This window comes from Tenrec ecaudatus, chromosome 5 (genome assembly GCF_050624435.1).
Source record: "Tenrec ecaudatus isolate mTenEca1 chromosome 5, mTenEca1.hap1, whole genome shotgun sequence".
NCBI lineage: Eukaryota > Metazoa > Chordata > Mammalia > Afrosoricida > Tenrecidae > Tenrec > Tenrec ecaudatus.
In genome coordinates this window covers 43374866-43401851 of record NC_134534.1, presented here as the reverse complement: position 1 = coordinate 43401851, position 26986 = coordinate 43374866, and the positions used below count along the sequence as shown (strand labels likewise).

At 42.7% G+C, this 26986-nt stretch overlaps 2 protein-coding genes across 2 annotated transcripts in view; both read left to right on the top strand.

Moving 5' to 3' along the window:
* The window catches only part of ESRP1 (epithelial splicing regulatory protein 1), a 62739-nt gene extending 42801 nt beyond the window's left edge, over positions 1-19938 (top strand). Inside the window, exons 15-16 of the mRNA XM_075550826.1 lie at positions 2053-2162; positions 19785-19938. Coding sequence (XP_075406941.1) covers positions 2053-2162; positions 19785-19938 — 264 coding nt within the window. The remainder of the gene's footprint in view (positions 1-2052; positions 2163-19784) is intronic.
* A 276-nt stretch (positions 19939-20214) lies between these two features.
* DPY19L4 (dpy-19 like 4) overlaps positions 20215-26986 on the top strand; it is a 52219-nt gene continuing 45447 nt past the window's right edge. Inside the window, exon 1 of the mRNA XM_075549476.1 lies at positions 20215-20345. Within this exon, the coding sequence (XP_075405591.1) occupies positions 20330-20345 (16 nt within the window). The 5' untranslated portion in view covers positions 20215-20329. The remainder of the gene's footprint in view (positions 20346-26986) is intronic.

Here is a 26986-nt window from a genome sequence, read left to right as displayed (position 1 = left end):
TGTTTATCACTGAATCCTAAGGGAAGGTGTAGCTTTATTATATGTGCCCTTTGGAGGATGAAATATAGTTAAATATAATCTTTGAGTGGTTGGTCCTCTGCCCTGAGCAGAAATCCTTTAGTAAAATACTCCAACCTTGTGTTTTTAATATTTCATTTTCTGGGTAGGGTAGAGCCAAAACATAATAGGGCTTTATAGGAAGATCATTTTGATGGTTTACAGCGAGATGTCATCAAAACTACATTCTTGTAAATGTGCCTGGGTTGTGCCCGTTTTCATAAATGCACCAATAGATGATAGAATACAGTCCATTTGAATGCTGTGATCATAACTCTTGGAGGACTGGCAGAATTCTCTAATAAAACTATCTGGTGCTGGATTAAAAAAAATAAAATAAGTGCACCAATAGAATGAGTACCAGATTATGTGGACAAACTATATGAAAATAGCTCAAGGAGGGGGTGGTATTATGGTCACTAGGATAGACGTGCGCGTTTGTTTTAGCTGAGAAGTCTCTTAATTTGAAATGAGTTTTCAGGCAATGTAACAACTCTGACTCTGCCTGTCACTGTCGCTGGCTTCACATGTTCAGTCATCAGTGGCAGTTTTTGTTCCTCAGAGAAATGACTTTCATCAGTGTTCATTTGGACTTTTTTTTTAATCATTTTATTGGGGGCTCATACAACTCTTATCACAATCCATACACACATCACTTGTATAAAGCATATTCGTGCATTTGTTGACATCATTCTCAAAACATTTGCTTTCTACTTGAGCCCCTGGAATCAGCTCCTCATTTTTCCCCGCCCTCCCCGCTACCCCCTCCCTCAGGAACCCTTGATAATTTATAAATTATTATTTTGTTATGTCTTATGCTGTCCGATGTCTCCCTTCACCCACTTTTCTGTTGTCTGTCCCCCAGGGAGGAGGTTATATGTAGATCCTTATAATCGGTTCCCCATCTTTACCTCACCCTCCTGGTATCGACACTCTCACCCCTGGTCCTGAAGGGATCATCCGCCCTGGATTCCCTGTGTTTCCAGTTCCTATCTGCACCAGTGCACATGCTCTGGTTTAGCCAGATTTGTAAGGTAGAATTGGGATCATGGTAGTGGGTGGGGAGGAAGCATTTAGGAACTAGAGGAAATTTAGTTGTATGTTTCATCATTGCTACACCGCGCCCTGTCTGGCTCTGCTCTTCCCCGCGTCCCTTCCGTAAGGTGATGTCCAGTTGCCTACAAATGGGCTTTGGGTCCCCACGCATTCACTGTGATATGATTTTTGTTCTTTGATGCCTGAAACCTCATCCCTTCGACACCTTGTGATCACACAGGCTAGTGTGCTTCTTCCATGTGGGCTTTGTTGCTTGCAAGGTAGATGGCCACTTGTTTACCTTCAAGCCTTTAAGACCCCAGATGCTATATCTTTTAATAGCCGGGCAACATCAGCTTTCTTCGCCACATTTGCTTATTCACCCGCTTTGTCTTCATTGATCGTATCTGGAAAGTGAGCATCATGGAATGCCAGTTTAATAGAACAAAGTATTCTTTCATTGAGGGAGTACTTGAGTGTAGGCCCAATCTTGGACTTCTTAATTGCTGATTTCTGCTCACTGCCCTATTTGGATCTCTAGATTACTTTACAGGATTTTTCCATTCATATTTCAAATTCATTGAATTGTTTGGAGATCATTAGCTATTGAGTTTATTGTATAATGTTTTGCAAATGGTTGGTGTTCGAATTTTTGCTATTCGGTTATAGCTACACTGTACTGCTTAGCTGTGAAACACCTGGGATGTTTGGTTCTGTGAGTTGCTGTGATTTGATGCTGTGTTTTCCTTCAGGTGGAGTTCATTGATATTTAGATGTGTTGAGTATGGCGTGACAAAGGAAGGGTGGGGATAATCAGTTAGGACTGGGCTCCGATAGTCTTGTTACCTGTGGTCCCAATGCCTTATAATACTATTGGTTCATCTACTCAGTGGAAATATTAACCATCGTAGTGCCTGTGTGGTCCTCTTTTGATCCTGTTCATATTAACTTGCATTTTAGTATGCAACCGAGGATGGACTTGTACACACAAGTGACCAGGCCAGGACTCTCCCCAAAGAGTGGGTTTGTATTTCAGGGCCCCAGCAGTTAGAGCAGCCTCAGAGAAGAAGGTGAGGCTGTATGATGATGTAAACAGTTAAGCTACAAAGACCTAAAACATTCTAGAATCTGAACCTACCCCAGGAGTCAGGTGAGAGTTTTCAGTCTTATTTCTTGTGTTAGAAATGAAGGCAGTCATACTCTGGTTCCTGTCCAGAACGTACCCATCTTCGGTCCTTTACCAAAGGCATACTGCACATGGGACTGTTTTGAGTTTTAAACCGCACAAAAGAACAACAACCAATTAAAAAGATAAAAATGAAGGCAGTCATCTAAGTTGAGAGTATTTAGTCAACATTTGTACACGAGAGTTGTGTGTTACTTTGCAGTGAGGGAAAACGTGCCTGTATGGAAATCATGTGTTGTGTTCCCTGTGAGAAATATACAGACTTGGAGATACTTTAAGGGCTTGGCTTCATTCAAACCAACTAGAGATTGTTGCTCCACTTCTTTTCTGTCTTCTAAAACTAAATCGGGAGAAGTTACCTTGATATTGGTTCTTTGTAAGAAAGTACTTGGTTTACTATTAAGCTACCATCGTTTCTGAAAGGACAGTGACATTCTGTATAAGGGGACTTGTTCCGGGATTGCGGTGGTTTGTGTTGTCATCTGGGACGGCAGCAGCGTTGGTCACCTGGCATGTCATTGTCAAGCTTTGCAGTGTGGATGCCTTCAGGGCTTTGGGTGGGATGCCATTTGGGGTGAGGTTGTCGACAGCCTATCACCCTTGGGTTTGCAGCTCCTCATCCTGAACATGTGAAAGCTGAAGTTCTGTTTTAAATCATCCTCCAAGGAGATGGTAAGGTTGTCTGCTGTGTTCTGGGATGTTTCCGGATGCCTGAGGCGGCCAGTGTGCATCCAGCCCGATACACTGCAAAAGAGCAGTCTTCAGTCTTTTCACAGTGCTGAGAGAAAGCACATTATTCTAGCCTGGGGGTAACTTTTTTTTTTTGTCCTTTCAAGTGTTCATCATTCAGTCATCTGTGGCGTCCCTGATATAACCAGGAGTGTATTGGATAGGACGTGACTCGGCATACAGAACGTTTGGTGGAACACTTGAAGGATCTCAGCCATCCTACCCTCTGCTTTTATATTTAGGCCATGGTAGAGTGACCGGACTTTTTCAGATGTTTTGTTAACATTCAGAAAATGCTTGTCTTTCTTTTAATCTTTAATAAATTGCCTTTATATTACGAGTTTTTAAAACTTTAAGCACTGTGAATTATTTGGGGTAAATGAGCTCATCTCAGTCTTGGGAATAAACATTGGAAGAGCCCTGTGTGCTCATTGTGAAGAGGTTTGAATATATATTTGGGTTCAGAGATAATCAATTCCACCACCCAGGGATAACCGTGGTGAATATTTTCTTTCCATTTCTTTCTGTGTGCCCTTAATTTTGGATGTTTATTTTCCCATAATCTTTTATTGTGATATTTATGGTTGTGAAGAAGGGGGAGGAACAGGACTTCTACTTGAGATTTTTTCGTTTCTAGGAGCTGTCAGATCTGATCTATTAATAATCAGGTAGTGACTCTTGATAATCCTGTACGGAGCACTTTGCGTCTTGCAGGGTTCTCGTTTCAGCCATGTGGCGTGGTGGCTTCATCTGTAATAGAAATGTCTGTATGCAGAATCTTTTTTTTTTTCTTCCTTATTTAAACTTCCTTAGCTAACCATGGTGGAGGATTAATGGGGTTGTTACTTAAAATACACAAATGCTTTTTTAAACCCATGGGAACAGAAAGCAAAATTAAAAGCTGGACAAAGTAAGAGCTCAGTGATGGGTATTTGTGCCTTGTACCTTCCTAGATTGCATTCACTGCGGCATAAAACTCCACTGACCCTGTGGTGAGGCCTTCTCCTGGTTTCTTCACCTCATCCTTCCCTGTCTCCCCTTTTCTCTTCCTACACTTTCACCTCCCTGTCTCCTTTCTTCCTCTTTTGCCCTTCTGCTGCTTGCTCTTCCTTTCCCACCTTCTGCCTGTTTGTGTATTCCTCATACTGATAGCAAATTTATCAGCAGCAGCCATCTTTTATGCCACTCAAGTGGTTCATGTTCTTCAAAATAGTCTTGAACCCACATGCTCGATTTTCAAGTGCCACAAAACTCCTGCAAGGTGTCAGGACAGGTGACTGGGACAGATAGGGAAATGAAATTCAAAATGGATACTGAGGCACTTTTCACAAAATCATAGTGGTAATAACCAGACCGACAAACCCAGCCGGGACTGAAGGCTTCATTCTTGACCCTCTTATCCATGAGCCCAGTTAGAGCATGGCCGAGGACAAACATTTGTTGGATGTACAAAGCGCTCTCACTACGGTTAAAAGATCAGATGGAGGGAGGGGGGGAAATGATCTGATACCAAGGACTCAAGTCGAAAGAAAATGTATTGAAAAATGATGATGGTAACGTATCTACAAATGTGCTTGAAAATGACATATGTGTGGATTGTGATAAGAGCCCCCAATAAAATGATTCTTAAAGAAGAAAATGATGACTTGATACCATAGTCTGTGGCCGGGCTTGGTTAGAACAATCACGCGTTTTGTCTTCCTGTAACCTTGATCCCATCAACCTAAATTATATTTACAGAGGCACATGATATTTATTATTGCCAAGAAAAAGACCCACCCCACAGATCCTCATAAGTTCTTAGGATATCCCAAAGCATCCCGCATGGGAAAATGATTCCTGGTTGGGCTGGAAAAAATGCTTCTACAGGTAGCCAAAGAGATTTGTTTTTATTTACCATCGTACCGTCAGAGGCAGTGTCAGCTGAGAGACTTTAATTTGTCAGCAGGCGCTGGGTTTTGAGTACATCTAGAGCTTACACTATTAACCAGTCACATTTCCCTGCCCTGAAAAGTGGGTGTGACGTCACTTGACACCCCTCTGGCCCCTTCAGTATTGATTAGCGTGACGACTGAACAAGTCGTTCAGACTATAAAGTTCCATATAAATGCACTAACAGTTTGGTTACTATGATTACAGTGCCCATAGGTACAAAGTTATTTGTTAATGAAAACCTATTCAGATTGTGCGAGTTCCATTACTGTCCCCTTTTGTTTCCTCATCTAGAATCCCACATGGCATTCAGTGGCCTCTGGTCTATTTTAGTTTCTGAGTCTTTCCTTGATTTTCATACCCTTGACAGTTTTGAGGCTTGAGAACTTTTGTAAGGTGTCCTTTCACTTGGATTTGTTTGGTGTTTTTATCATGGCTGGGTTTGTGCAACAGGTGTTTTGGAAAGGGTACCACAGAGGTGAGGTGTCTTAAGTATATGATGTCAATCCTTACTGGTGACACTGTGAAGACTTGGTTTCTCGACTATAATTTTCTTTTTGACTCTTGTGTACCTGTGACATACTCCCATTCTTGTCTTTTTTGAGCCACTTTTCATCATTGATCGTGTCTCTTCTCCTGATTTTTATTGTACCATTCACATCAATTTTCAAAGAACAAATTCATTGTCAGGTGATGCTCATTCAGGCTGTCACCAAAAACCAAAGCCAAAACAAACATGCATATGAATTTCTTAATAGTCAATTGGACATGAATATAAACAATCTGGTTATGTCTATGACCTTTATATACATTTTTGCATTTCAAGTAATATACCCAAAAAGTAAGTTTTCCTTGCTTTTCGTAAAAGCCAGCATCACTATTGGGCTTTTTAATGTGTTAAGTCTATGTAGTTGATATTTAGAGGGTATTGTTGAATACAGAAATCGGGATTCATAGGTAGAAAGATTGGACTTGTATGTGGATTAAAAATAATATTGGGGAGGGAGATTTCTGAGTTTTATCCCATTTTTGTATTTTAATTTTCTTCCATTGACTGGTATTTGATTCTGACCAAAACATTCATTTCATAGGTATTTTGGGTCGAGAAATGGCTCGCTCTTGAAATTAAACATTCTCTTTCACTCTCTTCCCTTCCAAGCCCTATGAATAGTAGTAATAGGTAAGAACAGCTAAGTAAATGAATATTCTGTTCATTTAAATGAGAGAGATTATCAAAGTTGCTTTGGTTGAAGAATGAGGTTATTTAAATCTTCATCTATATGGGAGAGGCTTTTTTCTTTATTCATTTGGGTTTTCAGAAAAGTAATAATCAAAATTATTTATAAAAAAGTAAACTATTAAGACCACTGATCAGAATTTCAGGCTAAACGTTTCATTCACAGCAGACTGCTAGTTGGTGAAATCCAGATATCTGAAAAAACTTTCCTTTGTACATGTAATGCTGGTGACGATTTCCATGCAAAATAAGACATTTTAACAGCTGTACTGAAAGGGCAAATTTTGTGAATGTTTGCAGTTCTTAACTTTCAAAAGTGCCTGTATATACTAATTTGATATTCTACAGCTAAAGAGGAAAAAGAAATATTTTCCCCTTCAGAGATTTTTTTAGCTATCAGCTAAAAGCCTGCATTTTTAGGGCGGACTTTAAAATTCCATAGGGTTAAAAAAAATCTGAGAAAGTTCATCTTATTCTCATCTAGCCTTTTTCATATTTTAATGAAATGCAGGATTGCAACTTTTGCACCTTCCTAAGCAGATTGATAAACTGAACCGGAGTGCGCCAAGTGGAATTCATTAAGTGTTGACAGGCCCAGGGCTGATGAACTTGACTGCTGCCTCCAAGCGTTCAGTGTGCTGACTTCACTGTTAGCCAGTCCGTCCCCATGAGGAACTGCAGTCGAGGAGCATCAGAACTTCTCCAGATTCCATAGGGAGAAGAACCAAGGCAATCATGGTGTGGGTGTTGTGGCGATCAGACATATCTCCGACCATTTTACCAAATCTGGTATCGTGTGTCTACTTCTCGGCCGGTCCTGGTGTATTGCAGTGGCCATGCAGACCAAGCTCAAGAGTTGTGTGATTGAGGAAGAGCTGAGCTCAGTTGTGATCACTGTGTGAGCCACGTTTTCAAAATACTAATCTATGAAGAACCTGTATTTTAATGTTTTCCATTTAAATATGTGATTCCAAATATATCTCAATTTTAGAATTTCCAGTGTTGAAGAGTCTTCACCATAATTTCAGACCTTCTGCTTTTATCTTGAATTCAGTGTTTCAAAGTTTTTGTGCTGTGTCTACATCAAATGGCATCCTGGAGCCAACCTAACAGAGTTCAAATCTTGAGTCTGCCAAGTACTAGCTTCAATCACTCTGCTTCCATTTTCCTGTGTAAAATGGTTACAAACTGCATGGTAAAGCAGATCTGGTGGTTGTCGCATGAAATTCATTCGTCCATAGAAGATGCTCGGAACCAGTCCGTGCCTCTTACTGCTTGTTACTGATTTAAATATTGGTTTATTTGTTGTTATTTCTTCTAAGTGGAGTAGAAATTATTTGGTGTGTCTCTTCGAATTTAAGTCTCAACATTTCCTTCCCTGTCTTAGTTACTTCAATAATAGTACTAAACATTTACATACTGGAAAATGCTGGGCTAACCAGGGGTCATTCTAAAGAATGAAAGTTTATGCACAGAGGAGCCGAGTCAAATGGAAAGGTGAAAGCACACGTTACTACATACATGCACAGTAACATAAAGGGTGGGAAAATATGAGAATGGCCAGCCGTCACGTAAACCTCCTTTGCCCTGGCTGTGATTCCTCAAGAATGCCAGTAAGTTTGTGTGAAATTGGGGCTGGGGGAGGGGAAGTGTATTAAATCCTATTGGAATTTTAAATCATTTTTTATTTGTAGCTGCTAAGACTTCTTTTGCTCTTTTTCTTTTTTTCTCCCAGTGTTTGAAAGATGTATGGTGATCCTGCTACTGTCCAACACAAGAAAACTAGCAACGTCAGGGGAAGTTTGTCTACATTCAGGCTGCAGTATTTTCAGCAAAAAAAAATGTTTGGAAGAGAGGCCCTGTGCCCTATCTTTTGTTGGAGTGAAAAATTTGAGCCAATGAAGCCAAATCCTTTAGGAAGCAGCATGCAGCATACTTGGCTCCTTGCTGATTGCAAAATAGGTATTTAAAATGTGAATTTAAAATGAGATGACTTCCAGCTAAGGTGGCATCAAAAATGCTTCCTAAGATTTAGGTATTTGGAGAAAAAGGAAAAAAAAAATACTCCACTCTTGTCTACCATCTTTGCAATGAACTCTGTTATGAAAGCTTTATTATTATTTTTTGCATGTCCCTCTTTCTCTCCATCTCTTTGTCTTCTGCACAATCATGCCTCTTACTAAATAAGTAATTTAAGAATATGGTCTTGGACTATTTAAATCACAAATTTATGAGAAGAAATTAAATAAAACTAAATCCTCAGTCTTTTGACCAATAGTTTTCAGGATATCTCATAGTTAAAAACCAGTCAAAACTATTTTTCTATGTGAACACGATAGAATCAAGGAGAAGAAATCATGTCCCCTATGAAAAAAGCATCCGGGTTATCAAGTTGGATCCCTTTGTCAGCGGTTTAAGAATGGCCTAGGGCCCAAAATGCAAAGCCAAAAGTGAAGCAGCTACATGTAGTTAGTCATTGTTAGTTTGAACTGTAACTGAATATTGTGGCTTCAGATGTATTGTTTTATATTGTGCTTTCATTGATGGTTTAGACCTTAATGAGAAAAACTGCATAGTTTTTAATAACACAGAAAATGAGACTATGATAGAAGGCAATATACTCACTGAAGTGAAAGCTTGTATATAGTAAGCTAGCCTTAAACTTTTCCCTGAGATGCCTTAGCTGTCAATGAAAACGTAAACACATTAGGAGGATAGTCGGCGTGCTAGACTTAGAGACAAACACTGATGCAGTTTGTGAGCAAGGACTGATGTGGTCAGTGTTCAGCACTATGTGTTTAGCTGTGTTTATGCTACAAAAGTGCAATATTAGACACCAGCTAGTTAGTACTACTGCCTCATGTAATTCCAAAGAGAAAAATGGGATTTGATTAAGTGCACATTTTTTTTAAGTTACTCCATTGTTCTTTGCTTGGATGCAGTGCGATGCAGATTTCTGTGGCTGCTATTTTCATTTAGTTAGCATTATTTTTGATGAACACCTTGAGTGGACAGCCAAACATTGCCCTCTTCAGCTGACTTGCTGTGGCCCTTCCTTTACCTTCAGTAGGGAAGACAAAAAGCAAAACCAAAACCATTTGTGTAAAAATGGCACTTAGGATCAGAAAGAAATGCTTTGTACTCGATGCCTTTAAGTGCTATCTGCCCGAAGCTTTGCTAGGCAGTGATGCTTCCTACAATCCTACTGAATTTTTGTAGAATTGTTACATTTGATAATAAAACTTGCCTGTTTAATCTCAATGTCTGCTTTTTTTTTTAATTAGAAGTATGAGAATGGTGGAAGGGTGTGCATAAGTTATCCTTTCCTTAGGGCGTTGGTCTTCTCCCTCCGTCCTCCATGCTTACCGTAAGCATTGGTAAAAACTGTTCAACCGGAGCTCCTTAGATCATAAGCCATTTAAATTCTGATTTTGAAATTCTTAACTGTGGTTATAGTCAAAGACACTACTGCTCGATCCATGTGTCTCATTACTAGCGTTCTAATTGCTTGACAGCTTGTAAAAAGCCTATTAAAGCGAAATTAAATCGGCAAATCTGCCGCCAAAGGTCCTGTTACAAGTGTTCAGCCAAGATGTCACTGTAATCCTGATCTAAGCCGTGTTTGGTCTCATAGCCAGGGGAAAGCCGGACAGTGAGTAAGGGAAATGTAGAAAGAATTGGTGCACGTGAATTCTGGGGTCGGTAAAGAAGCTTGAATACGTCGTGCACTGCCTGAAGGAGGGGTCTGTCTTGGTAGCAGTCTGGACCAGAATGCAGCTGGGTAGCGCAAGGATCGAGAAATGCCTCATGTACTTTGGAATTGTTATCACAGTGTGTCAACAAAAAGGGGAAGCCCTTCAGAAATTGGTTAGCGGTGACTGCACGGGCGATTAGTACAGGATCAGAGTGCTCTGCTGTAGATAGGGACACGATGGATTAGGACTGGCTTAACCTCGAACAACATAGTATCAATATTTCTGAATCCCAGTCCACTTCATTCTTTCCTATTGTGCCTTTGCTGAGGCCCGGCCCTCCCAATGTGCTTTAATCAAAATTGTGTCCATTCTTACTCAGTATTTTGAAGCCGTTTCTCTGGGGCAAGTTTAAAATGAGGATGTGTGAGGATTTCATGGGAGTAGATTAGGAGTCCTGGTGGCCAGGTCAGCAGTTTGAAACCCCCAGCCACTCTGGAAGCGAGATGGGACAGCTCCGGGAAAGTTGGAGAGTCTGGAAAACCCACTGTGGCAGTCTGTCAGGACTGAGTTGCTGGCAGTGAGTTTGGGGCTTAGGTTTTGTGAGTGAGTCGTATTGGAGATGGTACTCATGACGGGAGGCACTGGATTATAAATAGTACTGGAGTGTAGCTGCCTCTCATGCTCCAGACAGCAGGCTGTCTGTGCCAGCACAGGCTGGTTTGGGGCTGATGTAAGAGCAGAGTGGGTACCTTCAGGGAAAAGGTGTCCTACGTTTTGTTGCCTCGTTTGTATTAAGTAAAGATCCTCGTATCTAGGCCTCCTGAGAAAAGTTCAGAAGGAAGCTACTTGACGTTAAAGCAGTTTTCCCAAAGTGGGGGGTGCTGTCCCCAGTGGGTGCTGGTATTGGATCCCTGCTGGAATAGTGGTAAGAGTTGGGCCATGATCCACAAGGTCAGCAGTTCAAAACCACCAGCCATGGGCTTTTTACTCCCTTGAACAGTCTTGGAAACTCACAGGGCCTGTTACATCCTGTCATAAGGGTAACGGAGTCGACACTGTCTTGATGGCAGTGAGTTTTAGTTCGTTTTTGGTTTCCTGGATTACTGACTTCTAGTACAAAAGGCTTTAACTGCAGGGATGTGGGTTGGTGGCGCTACGAGTAATCCTGTCACAAATTAAATACTGGACGCCAAATACGTTTGGGAATCTGATTTAGACCTAAGTTAAAGGTTACATATTCATGAGGATGTCCTCAGTAGTTCAGCTCAATTTCTTCATTTGGAAGATAGAGATTTAGGGCCAAACTTCCAGCTGACAAATGTTTAGTGTGGGGCAGTAAAAGCTACAGCAAAATTTCCACGGAGCAGCATGTGTGCCCAGCAATAGTAAGTCCTGTATTGTTTAAATAGATCTTCCCAACAGTCCACTAAGGAGGTCTATGAGTCAGAACCACCTTGAGGGCAGTGGGCTTGGTTTTATTTTTAGTGTTAGAGATATTAGGACATTGGAGCTTAGGTTAAGAAAAACCTACTCAGTTGCATAGGGATGAGGGATAGGGAGGATAAAGGACTTGGAGGAGACAGGTGGGTGTGCTTGCTACTCAGTTTCTCCTTTATCTGCTCTTTTCCCCTAACTACACGACTCTTCACTCATTTCTCACAGTGTCGGAACAGAGCACCATGGTTCCGCAGCGCCATTGTGCGCTTCCCTGTCACTTTGCCATTAAGACTACAAATCTTAAGTTTTAGCATTTTATAACCTGAGTGCTTTGGATGATTTGCAGTAAAATTAAACACTAGACACCTGGGGTTTATCCATTTCTTCTGGTTTTCAGATGCCTTTTTTGATTAACCTTTCCCATTTGATCCAACCTACAGTATTTTCAATCATTTCATATGCATATGAAAGCTAGACTGAATTCTTGTACTGGTGACGAATACTGAAAGTACTAACGACTAGCAGAACAAACTCCACGTGAGGATGGAGAGATTTCATTCCTGTACCCTTTGGACATGTGACCTGGAGTCACCAGTTACTGGAAAAGGACATTGTGCTTAGTAAAGTAGGTCAGCGAAGAAGAGCAAGACCCTGGAGCTGATGGACACAGAACTGCAGTCATGGACTCCAGCATTCCGTGATGGGGCAGCGCCATGTAGGGTTCCCTTCAGTTGGGGTAAGATCACTAGGATTTTGGAACCCACTCAGCAGCCCCTCACAACAGACTGCCTGGTTTTATGTTGCTCTCATCAGCACTCTTAAATGTCTTCCAGCACCATGAGCAAATTAATTTCCTTTCACATACCTCACTGGAGCTAAACTACCATATCCAACAACCTGACAGTCATTTCCATTTGAATGTCTAGGTATTTCCAACTCTGCACATTTTAAATGGAACTTAATAACCTGCTCCTTGGTTTCTCTTGACTTCCCTCACCAGTTTCATGTGAAAGTTGATGATAATTCTTAACTTCCGCTTGGGTTACCATCCCAACCACTCTCTCTCACCTGTGTGTTGGTTTTGCCTCACCAGTGGACTCCTTGCATCCAGTTGTCTTGTAGAACTTCCCATTGTAAACTCAAGCACGTTTTGTTTCATGCTGCTGAGTTTGCATCCAGCTGGGCTTCCCCTTTTGGCCAGAATGTTTTTATTCCATAGTATTCAAACACAAATGTGATAACCCATTCTGTTTTTTTGACCCATTCTTGTTTTTACCTATTGTGAATTAGGTGTAGGTATCCAGGAAGCAAATTGTCAGTTTTACATTCAAAAATGTATATTTTGTTTCCACTCATCCAATCTCCCCTGCATAGCTTTGAGGCGAAATAACATGAACTTGATCATGAGTGAAATCAGTGAAGCACAAAAAGAGCACTATTACAAAGACTCGAGTTTCACATGAAGAGAAGTGTTCCTTGATGGTTTGGAGGGGGCAGGGGTTAGTCAAAGGTTAGCAGCAGAGGGTAGATATGTTCACTTGGGTAAAGGGGAAGCCTGTCATAGTTATATAATCTGGTGTCAATTTGAGACTACTAAGAGTGAAGAGGTAGAATCTAGCCTGCCAATCAGGTCACAGCTTGGCCTCCTTTGGAGGCATAACAGATAAATAGTTCACGGGAGGCCAGACACACACTTTCTACTTCATCTTCCTGCTGACAAAACACATGGAATTATGCTGATGGATCTAGAACCCTGGAGCTGGAGGAGCCATGCTAGCGCTGAGATGCTTCCAGAACCACTGGATCCACAAGACTTTCCACCCACTGGCCTGTGATCTTTCTGCATTTGACATCATTGCATGTGGTGCATGAATCTGAAGAGGAATATATGGGATAATATTGGATTTATGGACTTGATCTGGGCTGGGATATTAATATCCAATTGTTCTTTGATATAAAGTTCTCTATTGTACACATAAGTGTCGCTGAATTTGTTTCTCTAGTCCACCTGGATTGTGGGGGGAGGTCAGATTCTTACAGACATCTTTCCTAAAGGCAGTCACTGCCAGACTGCTGTCTCCCCACACCACAGGATGGGCCTGCTCCCTGCTGCTGGAGACAATGGATTACTTCTCCCTGAAGCTTGCAACCATTAGTTGGTTCCTGTAGGTGGGGTTTACACCCTACTGCTAATGGTTCTTATGGAGATCCAGCTGCCATCCTGACTAGAATCAGCCCATCTTGCTACATGTGTACCCCCAATCCCTCCTCTTCCTATTGTGTGGATACCCCTGGATCACCCCCTCCCATTACTGTATTACCTATAGCACAACCCATTCCTGTGACGTATGTCTTCACCTGTAATTAGGGGACTTGTGTGTTCCCAAAGAATATAAAAGCCTTGGGTAGCATTAAATATCTCTCCACGTGGACCACAAAGCGGGGCTGAGGGGAGCTTGCTACCATGAATTGTGTCTGATTCCATTTATTTCTATATTTCTCTTCTATCTCTCATGCTCTCTACAACTTTACTATAATCTTTACTTATCGCCATACAATTGTGCCTACCAGACCCATAATGATGTGTTATGGGCTGGCTTCCCCTGACACTGGACTAACACAAAGGCAGTGCACAAGAGGAAGTTTAGGGGGAAAACAGGAGTCCGGTGAAGATATGGCATTGTTTGAAAAAAATTAAAAGCCACAGTCAAATACTGTTCTATAAACCCACAACAGTGGGGGATCTCCCAGTAAGTGCTTGGAGAGACACAGGCTGAACAGGCAGGAGAAGGTGAGTCTATCCACTAAGACAGTGTTTGACAGGGTATCTTATGTAATGTGTAATTGCTGAAAGTATGTCCACGAGTGTGGTGGCACAAATGAGACGACGTTATGGAAGTTTAGACATAACCAAACGGTGAGGGAATGATGCAGTGGGCTTGGGGGTTGAGGGAGCACCAAGCTCAATTGGCGTCAGGGTTCACACAAACGTTCTATGTCCTAATTTAATGAGCAGTGCCTAGGATGAAAAACAAGTGGGAGCGATTAGTCCAATGGACTAGTGGACCCCACAGAGCAGTGTCTGCCACCCTGACATTGGAAGAACTAGGTGCTGTTCGGCAACCCCCCTCCCCAGCTGCTCAGGAAGGGGTGCAAGGAAAACATGGAACAGAAAGCAGGAAAGAGGCCAGTCAGGCGTATTGGGTGGGCAGAGGCTGGTGGGGTCCACTCCACTTCCCCTTCAGGTCTGGAACTGAACTCGCCTCCACTGAGGATAATGGACCATTTACCCAACGACAAGGTTCAGAGGGTTTAGGAGAGGAAGAATGTTGCTCCTGCCGTCTTGTGTTCCTACTCCAAGCTGCCCATGTCCAACAGAAGGAACAGGGAACAGGAAGTACATAGAGGGAGTGGAACGCGTGATTTCACCTGGAGAGAATTGCAGCGCAGGCGTGTGTCTTGCTGAATGAAAGTACAACTGCCTTGTAAACCTTCGCCTAATTCACAATAGAAAGGGATTTTTTTTTGTCCCAAGCAGCTCTGTGTTTGTGGGTGTGTTCTCAGGCTCCCTCACACACAGTCATCAACAGATTGTACACAAGTACACATCCCAAACATGGCAAGACATTAAGGATAGGACGTACAAGGGGAATAAGATGCACACTATCTTGTAATAATGGCATTTACAGTACATTCAGGAAAAAATGCCCGTTTTTGACTTTTTTCCAGCTACGCACGGTTGAGACTGCTGCTGCCATCTACTGGCTATGGAACGCTAGGACTTTTCAGGATCTTGTTTTCAGCTGTATTTAAAAAAAAGACGAATAACATAGTAGCTTCCCTGTTAAGTATAAATTGTTATGGGGAAAAAATTGTTATGGTGATAAGCCCTAACTTTAGTGGGAAACATCCCCCTCCAGAAATTATTCTTTTGTTTTTTAAATCCAACAATTTGCATGTGAGATTAGTCCTCAACAGGGCAGGTGTGGCCATGATTTGCTGACTGAGAAGTCATTTAGGATGGCTGAGTCTTTCTGAAGTATCTGCCTTCCCTCTATCTAAACAAGAACGGCCTTAATCAGTTATTGCTAAGTGCCCAGTAGGCCTGAGTAGATCCAGTGCTAAGTAACTTTTAATGGGGCAGTCTCAATCCATTTTACCAAGAGCTGACAGATTAGCAAACAAAACCAGGACACTCAATTAAATGGATATTGCAAATCATTTTTGTATGATTATTCTCCAAATATTGTGTGGGGCATATTTTTATTAGTGACCTATATTTTGTGTGGCAACCTTAACATACTCAATTCCACAGGTGGCGAGACAGTCTGTTATCCAGGTTACTTTGTTACTTTGGTGTTAACCTTGGTGACTCAGGTGTGCCTTATTCAAGCCATGTTCTTTTTCAGTCGCCTCCTATGCATGTGAAAGTTGGACATTGAGTAAGGAATACCGTAGAAGAATCATGCATTTGAATGATGGTACTGGGAAAGAACACTGAAAGTACCACGGACTGCCAAAAGAACAAACAAAAGAAGTACAGCCAGCATGTTCCTTAGAGAGCACAGATGGCTAGACATGTTCACAGGACATGTTAACAGGAAAGAGCACTCTGTCGGTCAGGTAGCAGAGTAGAGGGGGTTGTCCCTCTCTATGCATGAAGGCTCCCTACAGGAGGTTGGGAATCAGCTGAGTATTAAACATCTATAAGGACTCTAGGCCGGCCCCAATCCCAACTACGTGGACACCTGCCCCTCCCATCAGAAGAATTTACTTCAGGGGGACAACACTGAAGCTGCAGCTCCAGGAGAGGGACATGTCTGATCAGAGCACATGGGAGCAAATGAAGGGGGAGGAAGAGAGTGGAGCACATCATGGCCCACCAAGCCTTGAGGAGGATATCCCTGCTCAGAGCAGCCAATCCCCAGAGAGGACCATATGGCCGGCCCCACTATGAGACAGGACATCCCTCACTGAACCATAGCCCTACAGGGGACAACACTGGAGACACAGTGTGGGAATTCCAGATCTGATCCCATCACACCGAGGCAAAACACTAAGGGCGTGCAACAGAACAGCAAGGGGAACAGAGCAACAGAGTCCCCAGGGAATACCACAAATAGAATTTGGGGCCGGGACTTGGCACCCCAACAGACTAGACTGGGAAACAATGCTAAAGGCCAACAAACAGCCCTTGAACTAACTACAGGCTTTTCTTTTGTTGTTTTTGTCATTGTTTTGTTTTCTTTTGTTGCTTTGTTTGCTGTCTTGTTTTTTGTGCATATTATTCTCTCCACAGGTCTGCCGAAATAACATAGGCTGGATGAATAGTCTGGAGGAGAAAAAAACAAAAACGGGACCTATGGTTCTGGGGGACATGGGAGAGGGGGATGTGGGGGGAAAGGCAGTGGTGTTAACAAACCCAGGGACAAGGAAACAACATGCGATCCAAATTGGTGGTGAGGAGGGTGTAGGAGGTTTGGTAGGGCCTGATCAAGGGTAATGTAACCAAGGAATTACTGAAACCCAAATGAAGGTTGAGCATGATAGTGGGACAAGAGGAAAGTCAAAGGAAATAGAGGAAAGAGCGATGAGGCAAAGGGCATTTATAGAGGTCTAAATATAGGCATGTATATATGTAAATATATTTATGTATGAGGATGGGGAAATAGATCTATGTGCATATATTTGTAGGTTTAGTATTAAGGTAGCAGATGAACATTAGGCCTCCACTCAAGTACTCCCTCAATGAAAGAAAACCTTGTTCTACTAAACTGGCATTCCATGATGCTCACCTTCCCAACACAGTCGCTGAAGACAAAGCGGGTAAATAAGCAATGTGGTGAAGAAAACTGGTAGAGCCTGGCTACCAACAGATACAGTGTCTAGGGTCTTAAAGACTTGAAGGTAAACAAGTGGCCATCTAGCTCAGAAGCAACAAAGCCCACATGGAAGAAGCTCACCAGTCTGTGTAATCACGAGTTGTCGAAGGGATCAGGTATCAGGCATCAAAAAATAAAAAATCATATCATTGTAAATGAGGGGGAGTGCAGAGTGGAGACCCAAAGCTCATCTGTAGGCAACTGGACACCCCCTTACAGAAGCGTCGTGGGGAGGAGACGAGCTGGTCAGGGTGCAGGGTAGCAACGATGAAACATACAACTTTCCTCTAGTTTTGTGTGTGTGTGTGTGTGTGTGTGTGTGTGTGTGTGTGTGTTCCCCCTTTCTCCCTCACCTTCCTGCCAAGATCCTAATATCGCCATTCTCACCACTGGTCCTAAAGGGATCATCTGTCCTGGATTCCCTGTGTTTCCAGCTCCTATCTGTACCAGTGTACATCCTCCAGTCCAGCCGGATTTGTAAGATAGAATTGGGATCATGATAGTGGGGAGGAGGAAGCATTCAAGAACTAGAGGAAAATTGTATGTTATTATTTTTTTTTAACAGTGAAGGGATTACCTGGAGTTTTGTCTAAACTACACCAGGGGCTTCAGTTGCTTTAACAAAAGACCTCAAATCCTGGCTGTTCTACTAAAGTCAACAGGTTTTGGAAGCATGGAGACATTATTGTGAAATGCATGAAGAGAAAAGGAGAAGCATTGTATAAATGATTCTCACTAATTTTCTGGCTAGGAACTCCATCTCCATTCCAGATAATCCAGAACCTTCCACAAGTGGAGTTACTGATGCAACTGACAAGATGCCAACATCACCCAACTCTTGTTCTTCAGTAAAATGCTTTCCTTTTTAATGTCTTAAAATACATTGGTCATGTTTCGAATGCTTCACAGTTCATACTTGTAAAAATACAGATAATAAGAGACAATTAAACATTTTTAAAAGAGGCATTTGATGCTCATTAGACGTGACTTGCATCAACATTGTCAGAACTGAACCCCCTCATAAATTGTGGACTACTTGAAGATTATAAATGATTAGTCAAAGTGAGGCAAAAGGATCATGGAATGACCCTTCAAATTTTGGAAGGGAAACTAGCAACCTATGGTTTGTTATTCAAGTTGTCTTCTCAAGCCATCTTGGGGGTATATGTCCACTAGCTAGGTGCATTGTCTCTAGAAGTATCTGCCCTTATGGAATTATAGAATGGCACATTGAACACTCAACTGTAATTCTGGTAGATAACCACTTGAACTGTTATTCGGTATGAAGGCCTTTGCTTCTCATAGTAAGATTACAGATTCTGAGATAGCTCTATCCACTCTCATTATCCTGTGGGAAATAAATCTATGAAGTCACTAGTGGAAGCTGTTAGGTTCAGGGAAACCATGGTTCTACCAGGGAACACAATCAATCCTGCTGATGCCAATCTGAAGATTGAATAATTCTTTACTTTTTTATATCCCATTTTTTAAAAGTCATTTTTTTCTTAATATCTCCTCCCTGTTCCTATTTATAGAGAGCTCAGAGTCACAATTTAAGTCCATCAGTTGAAGGATCAACCCTTGAGGTGATTATGAAGGAACCGCAGGAATGGATATCATCTTAAAATGCTCCACTTGGAAAGCAGCAGCGTCAGCGGTCATTGTATTAACCTCCCGTGAGGTGTAGTTTTTCCACTGCAGTTCCTCCTGCCAGCATCTGGAATCCTGCCGTTGAGTGGATTCTGCCTCATGATGGCCCTAAAGAGCAAAGTTGAACTGCCCCACAGTGTTTCTGAGAGCACATGGCCTCATCTTTCTGACCGGAGGCTACTGGAGGCCTTACGGTAGCCTGTGGCTTCAAGGTTTATGTATTCTGTTCTCGTTTTGCGTCTTCTGGTCCACTAATATCCTAGACCATGTTTCGAACTCCTGTCCAGTATTGTCTGAGGGCAAAAAAAAAATTACAGGCAACAGGATATAAAAAGAGTTCTTGGAATTGCTTTTGTATGGAATTGAACACTAATAGCATCTCTCCGAATAGCTTCGCTGGATACGATGCTATTAGGAGAACCTAGCTGCCTGCTAAAGATGAGAAATGCACACATACCCCATGATTTCTGTATTTCTTGGGGGTTTCCCCCTCTCTAAAGGGAGTATTCTGTCAGCTCCAAAGTTTACTTTCCTGAAATGCGTGCGTGTCAGCTCCTAAGTTTACCTCTGGGCACTTGTTAGGGAAAAGGTCAAGTTAGTTGGAGAATGTCAGGTGTCACGTAAGTGAAGACATCCACAGCATCGTTTAAAACGGTTCCATTGCTGCGGGCTTCCAGAAGGCCGTCCCCTCTCAATTCATGGTTTGTAATATAAACGCACATGGGTTTGTCCTAAACCGGAGAAAGCTGGGCTTAGGGGCAGTTCGTTCTGCCCTGTGCTCTGGGTCGCTAGGCGGCATCATCGACTCCTAGGCACCCTCAAACTCCAGGCGGGGGAGTCTGGTTTTGGTTTGGAGGTCTCCCACGTTACATTTCTAGCATAGCTTCTTTCGACTAGAGGGGCTCCTAAACCGGAGCGTTTTTCAGAGTTCCGAAATCCTTTAGGAACGCAAGCACCGGGGCAATTCAGTACCCTGGGTACCAGTTCCAGCTCGTAGCGGCCCAGTGTCCGGCTTGTGAAGCGACCGGGGCGGGGCGGCGCGAGATCCGAAAGGTCTGGCTGATGCGCTCAGCGACCCGGCCCTCCTGCAATCGCTGAGGGGCGGAAGAATGCCCAGGACCCCGCCGGTGGGACGTGACCGGGAAGAGGCGGGGCGACCGCTCCCAGCTCGCTCTCCGCGGGAGGAGCAGGCCGCGTGGGCTGGGCCCGGTCACGGAGGCCCCGCCTCCCGGCTACGGAGGCCCCTCCTCCCGGCGCAGGCCCGGGTGCCGCGGCGAAACGCTCCGGCTGCTGCCCGCTCCCGGCACGCGGGTTCCGGCGCCGCGAGAAGGGACGTTGTTGGTAGTGACACCGGAGGGGGGCGGGTCAGGAAGTGGGGGCGCGGCGGCCGGGAGCGGGTCTGGGGGCGGCCGAGCGCTCGGCGACGCGGAGGCTGGGCGACTCCAGGCCGCGCGGCAGCCGCAGGGGCGCCCCGGCCGCCGCGGACACGATGGCGGAGGAAGAAGGTGACGGCTCCGGGGTCCAGCGCGCCAACTGCCGCCCGAGGTCCCGGGAAAGAGGCTCAGGGGCGCGAGGGGCCCAGAGGCCTGAGCGGGAGGACGGGGCAGAGCGGGGCGGCGCAGGTGGACGCGGGCGAGGGCCACGGGTGTGCGGAGACCTCCCCGAGGGGAGCAGGGAACGGCCCGAAGTTTGGTCGGCCCAAGTGGGAAGCAAAGGTGGAAACTTAAAAGTTGGGATTCCGGTCGCGCGAAAAGCGAGCCGTGAGGGAATGCTTGAGAGGGAGGGCGAGGGGCTGATCTTTCTTGGGACATTGATTCTGAAGATGCCGGAGAGAGTTAATCAGGGGGACTGGACCATCGTCAAAGGGGACAGTGCTTTAGCCAAATGCGCCTCGTTCCGTGCGCGCCCTTTCAAGGTCTATGGAGACGGACTGACCAATACAAAGTCACTGGGTGAGGCGGCAAGAATCAGGGGTTTGGAATTGCAAGGGAATGAGCGAGCAGACAAGGAAGGAGGTCAAATTTAGTTGTTAGAAAAAGATGCAAAAAACACGGGGGAAGGATGTAAGTAGTAGTTGGGCGGGATTGAAGGGACTGGGAAGGCATTAAAGGGAAAAGAAGGTGGGTTGAGGGAAGCTTTCTGTGTCGCCTCCTTAAAGCGCTGACCTGCTGACTACAAGGTCGACCCTTCCTACCCATGAAATCCACCTGTGAGATGATGACGCAGGCTGTTCCCATAAAAATGACCGGCTCACCTGATGCAAAGGGCTTAAGTGGAGAGCAAATGCTTTGAGAATGATTGGGGCAGGGAATGTATGGATGTGCTTTATACAATTGATTTATGTATATGTGTGGATTGTGATAAGAGTTGTATGAGTCCCTAATAAAATGTGAAAAAAAAAGAGGAGAAAAAAAATGATTAGGGCAAAGAATGTACAGATGTGCTTTATACAATTGATGTATGTATATGTATGAACTGTGATAAGAGTTGTATGAGCCGCTAATAAATTGTTAAAAAAAAAAAGACCGGCTCAGAAACTCTCAGCTGTTCTGTAAGGTCACTGAGTTGGAATCGACTGGGTGGAAACACGTTTCCCCCATGCCCACTCATGGTGAACATTGATTTATTATTGCAATATTGATTCATAGGAAATGGTTCTAGGGTTCATGAGGGAGTGGGGAGCGGGGAGGGAGGGGAAAATGAGTTGATAATCAAGAGCTCAAGTATAAAGCAAATGTTTTGAAAATGATGACAAATGTACGAATGTGCTTGACACGATGTATGTACGGATTGTGATGAGTTGTATGAACCTCCAATAAAGTGATTTTTAAAAATTGTAAGTATGAGGGAAAAAATGAGCTTAGGAAGAACTAGTGATACAGCCCTGGTGGCGGAGTGGTTACTCATTATGCTGCTAACTGTAAGTTTAGGGGTTTGAAACCACCATCTGCTTGTGGAGAAAGGTGGGCCATTTCACTGGAGGGAAGAGTTGTACACTCGGAAACGCATATGGGGCAGTTCTACCTTGTCCTATGAGAGCGTCGTTGTAAGTGAATTGACTTGATGGCGCTGAGTTAGTTTTTGGTTTGGGTGATGAAGTTAATGATAATGGGGGATATATATATATATATATATCATAATAACTTTATGATACCCCTATTAGGTTCATTTTCAGGTATATAAGGTGATTTGACCTAGCAGTTAGATTTTAGGCTCATAGGGGAAAAACGAGTTATTGAAGGGAATTGTGAGTTTGATAATATATTCATTAGATTTAGCATTAGTGAACCAAGAGTGAAAAGAGGAAATTTTAGGAATATAGTGGAAAGTTTTTGTGGTCAAAGTTAACTTTAATAATTGTTAATGGCTCTGTGACTTGCTACTTTATTCCCACTTGCTTCTATTTGTCTCCTCTTCCTTGAAGTTCCAAGGTGTTGAAACTGATATAAATTAAGACATTCTATGTAAGACTAGCTTCAAACTCAGAGCTGTTTGGCATTAGTAAAGAAGAATGTAATCTCATTTGTTTCTTTATTTTTATCTATGGTTACAGTTTATTTCAAATATTTCATGATAACGTTTTCCTTTCTGACCAATTACAAATTTTTATGTTGTAGGTGGATAAGCTTTGTTCGTATGCTTCCAGGAGCACTTTCATGCTTAAGCCAAAATATGAAGAATAAATAAATGAATGACCATGCTATGCTTAAAAAACTAGACTCTACATAATGCAAAGTGAAAAAATACTTTAAGAAGTTATGATTACATCTAACTAAATAGATGCAATATGGAAACAAAAAGACCCTAACACTATAAACTATACCCATGTGATTTCAGCAGCAAGAAGTGACTGTTGCTTGTAGAATTACAAGTAGTTATGGAATAAGTGTATGGAACATTTAATGGATTTCATTTTATCCAAATGTAGATCCACTCAGCAAAATTTATAATTTCCAAAGTATTTAGGTGCCTACTGTGCTAGATGCTGGATGTAATTATCCACAATGAATAATTCAATTCTCACTTTTTTATAATAATGCTAGCAATCATTATATTTGTAGCACCTTTGTCTATGTGGCAAGTATTCTGTGTGTTATATTTATTTGGCACTCTATACTTTAGTTAAAATACATATTGCCTTATATTTGTGGCATTAACATTAGATCCATCTGTACTATTGCCTTCAAGTTGATTTGGACTCAACGCCTATATAAAGTCCCCAAGATTGCAGATTGTTTACCCAGGTGCAGATGAACTCGATCTTCCGAGGGACAGTCAGTGGGTTAGAACTGTTGACTTTTCAGTTACCAGCCCAACGCCTAACCCACAGTGCCACCAGGACTCTGGAAATAGTTTATAGAGGATATCTTAAATTATTTTTCTTTTAAATACAGTATGATTGACTTGTATCCAAATGTTGTTTTACATTCACTTGAATCTTCTCCATTGACATAGTGTTTCTCTAAGATACTCTTTGAGAATTTGATCATCAAAAAAATACCTTACTTTAAAAAAGTTACTTGATATAGCATAATCAGGAATTTCATATATATCATAAAAGAAATATTAAAGAAAAGAGGGATGAGGGAACCTTGAGTAGAACAGTAGTAATATTTCACTTGAAAATTGCTATGTGTCATGTAGATATTTGCAAGCCCGTTTGTGGTCCGGGTACAATCATGCATCACTTCACATTCACAGTAGGTTTTGTTTTGCGAAATAGGACATTGTGTTATTTGGTCATTGTGTTAACACCACATTATATAGGCAGTTCTCAGATTATGAATAAGTTCTGTTCCTGGGCCTCTTTTTTTTAAATCTTGTTCTTGGGGGATTGTACAGCTATTATCACAATCCATATATCCATCCATTGTGGCAAGCACATTTGTGCATTTGTTGCCATCATCATTCTCAAAACATTTGCTTTCTACTTGACCCTTAGTGTCAGCTCCACATTTTCCCCCTCCATCCCCACCCCTCCCCATGAACCCTTCATAATTCATAAATTATTATTATTTTGTCATGTCTTGCACTGTCCAATGTCTCCCTTCACCCACTTTTCTGTTGTCCGTCCCCCAGGGAAGGGGTTATATGTAGGTCCTTGTAATCGGTTCCCTCTTTCTACTCCACCTTCCCTCTACTCTCACCACTGGTCCTGAGGGGTTCATCTGTCCTGGATTCTCTGTGTTTTCAGTTCCTATCTGTGTCAGTGTACATCCTCTGGTTTAGCAGGATTTGTAAGGTAGAATTGCAGTCATGCTAATAGGGAGGAAGCATTAAAGAACTAGAGGAAAGTTGTATGTTCCATCGTTGCTACACTGCACTGACTGGCTCATCTCCCCGTGACCCTTCTGTAAGGGTATGTCCAGTTGCCTACAGATGGGTCTTGGGTCCCCAATCTGCACTCCCCCTCATTCACAATGCTATGATTTTTTGTTCTTTAATGCTCGATACTTGATCCCATCGACACCTTGTGATCACACAGGCTGGTGTGCTTCTTCCATGTGGGCTTTGTTGCTTTTCAGTTAGATGGCCGCTTTTTATCTTCAAGCCTTTAGTACCCCAGACACTATATCTTTTGATCGGGCACCATCAGCTTTCTTTACCACATTTGCTTATGCACTTGCTTTGTCTTCAGAGATTATGTCAGGAAAGTGAGCATCATGGAATGTCAGTTTAATAGACCAAAGTGTTCTTGCATTGAGGGAGTACTTGTGTGGAGGCCCAATGTCTATCTGCTATCTTAATACTAAACCTATAAATATATGCACATAGATCTATTCCCCCATCATCATATATAAATATATTTACATATGTATATGCCTGTATTTAGGCCTCTATAAATGCCCTTTTCCCACTATCATGCTTAACCTTCTTTTGGGTTTCAGTAATTCCTGTCCATTACATTGCCCGTGATCAAGCCCTACTAGGCCTCTTACACCCTCCACATTACTGATTTTGGATCACTTGTTGTTCCTTTGTTTCTAGGTTTGTTGACACCACTTCCTTTCCCCCACCTCCTTCTTTCCCATGTACCCCCAACCGCTGGTCCTGTTGTTTTCTCCTCCAGATTGTTTATCCAGCCTATCTATCTAGATAGACCTGCAGAGATAATAATATGCACAAAAACAAGACAGAACAAAGCAAAGCAACAAAAGAAAGCAAACAACAACAACGAAAAAGAGAAAAGCCTGTAAATAGTTCAAGGTCTGTTTGTTGACCGTTAGGAGTGTTTTCCGATAGAGTCTGATGGGGTGCCACATCCTGGCCCCAAAGTCTATTTTTGGTACTTCCTTGGGACTTTTTTGCTCTGTTCCCTTTGCTGTTCTGTTGCATGCCCTTAGTGTTTTGCCTCGGTGTGGTGTGGTCAGATCGGGTGCAATTCCCACACTGTGTCTTCAGTGTTGTCCCCTGTAGGGTTATGGGTCAGTGAGTGGATGTCCTGTCTCATAGTGGGGCAGGCCATATGGTCCTCTCTGTACATTGGCTGCTCTGAGTAGGGATATCATCTTCAAGGATTGGTGGGCCAGGATGTGCTCTACTCTTCCCCTTCATTGCTCCCATGTGCTCTGATCAGATGTGTCCCTCTCCCTTAGCTGTAGCTTCAGTGCTGTCCTCTGAAATAAATTCTTCTAGGGGGAGGGGTGGCTGTCCATATGGTTAGGATTGGGGCCAACCCTAGGCCTATTTTAAGGTAAATTTGTACACAAGTTAGGTTTGTATCTGACATCAGTTAATAAAATATTTATCTTAGTAAATAGGGTATTTTAAAAAATGCATAATTGAATGTATTAATGTGGTAAAGAAACACTCAGAAATACTAAAACATCTCCAACAAGAAATTAACACTAATAATGGTTTGACGCCCTCATTTGTTATTATGAACCATTGTATGCATCTTGAATTTTTTTTTCATTTTATATGTGCCATTTTATTTATAATAAGACCAGATTGTTCATACTTTTCAGCACAGTTTTCAGATTCTATATTTCAACCATCTTTCCATTGTTATTTACTATACTTCTACAACTGCCTTCTACATTGACTTGATTGGATGCAAAAGAACGTGCAGTGAAAGCATCTGTCTATCCACTGTGAAAGTTCTACCCAGTTGCCAATTTCACATGATCTTTCCACACGTTTCATGAATATAAGTGGGAGTATTGTGTGTATACAGTTTCCTGCCTTTGTTTTGGTTCCCACATACTGCACATACCTCATCCCTCTGATTGGCTACAACATATTCCACTGGATGTACACATAATGACTAATTTACATAAGTCTCCTTTGATACACCTGGAGGATACATCCGATTTTAAAAATTATTATTATAATGGTGCTAAGGGCCAATAGGCAGCATCATGGTAAATGGAGAAAAGAGTGAGGTTGTCAAGAATTTCATCTTGCTGGAATCCACAATCAACGCTCATGGAAGCAGCTGGAGATTCCTAAGCTCTCATGGATTTTTGTTGTTAAGGTAAACTAGGGCCCATGATTGCAACTCTCCCTGGCTGCTTCCAATTAGCACGGACAAACTTGGTGGGCAGCTTCACAACTACCACAAAGCGAGCGAGCACCTTCTTTCGAGGGGAGCTTTCCACAGGGTCCTTTATTCAAGACGTGCTTTGGAAGATGTCATTTTCCCCCGACGCCCCTGTCCGGCGTCGCGGGTCACCAGCCCGCGCATCTTGAATTTTTAATAGATTTCTTGGAGGTAAGAACCAGGCATGTAAACATAGTTGAACATTGCTCTGTAAGGCTATTTAGTGTGACATCTTTACAAAGGAGTTTGCAAATCGTTAGTTGTTTAGCTGCTGACCCAAAAATTGGTAGTTCATCTTCATCCAGAGGCAACTCAAAAGAAGACCTGGCAATCTGTTTCTGGACAATGAGCCACCCAAGCCCTAGGGAGCCACCTCTGCAAGCACACAAGCCTTCACTATGAGTCGGAATCCGCGAAATGGCTTAGCTTGGTTTTGTTTTTCCTTGGCAGCGCTGAAAGCATGAGAGAGTGAAAAACAAACAAATCCCATAGTTTCTTTCACAACTGGTCTTCCTGTTTAGCAAGGTGCTTTGGCCTTTGCCCGCTTTTCTGCTGCTCGAAATAAAATTGACATGTCTTAATATCAATGCCTATGTTTCTTAC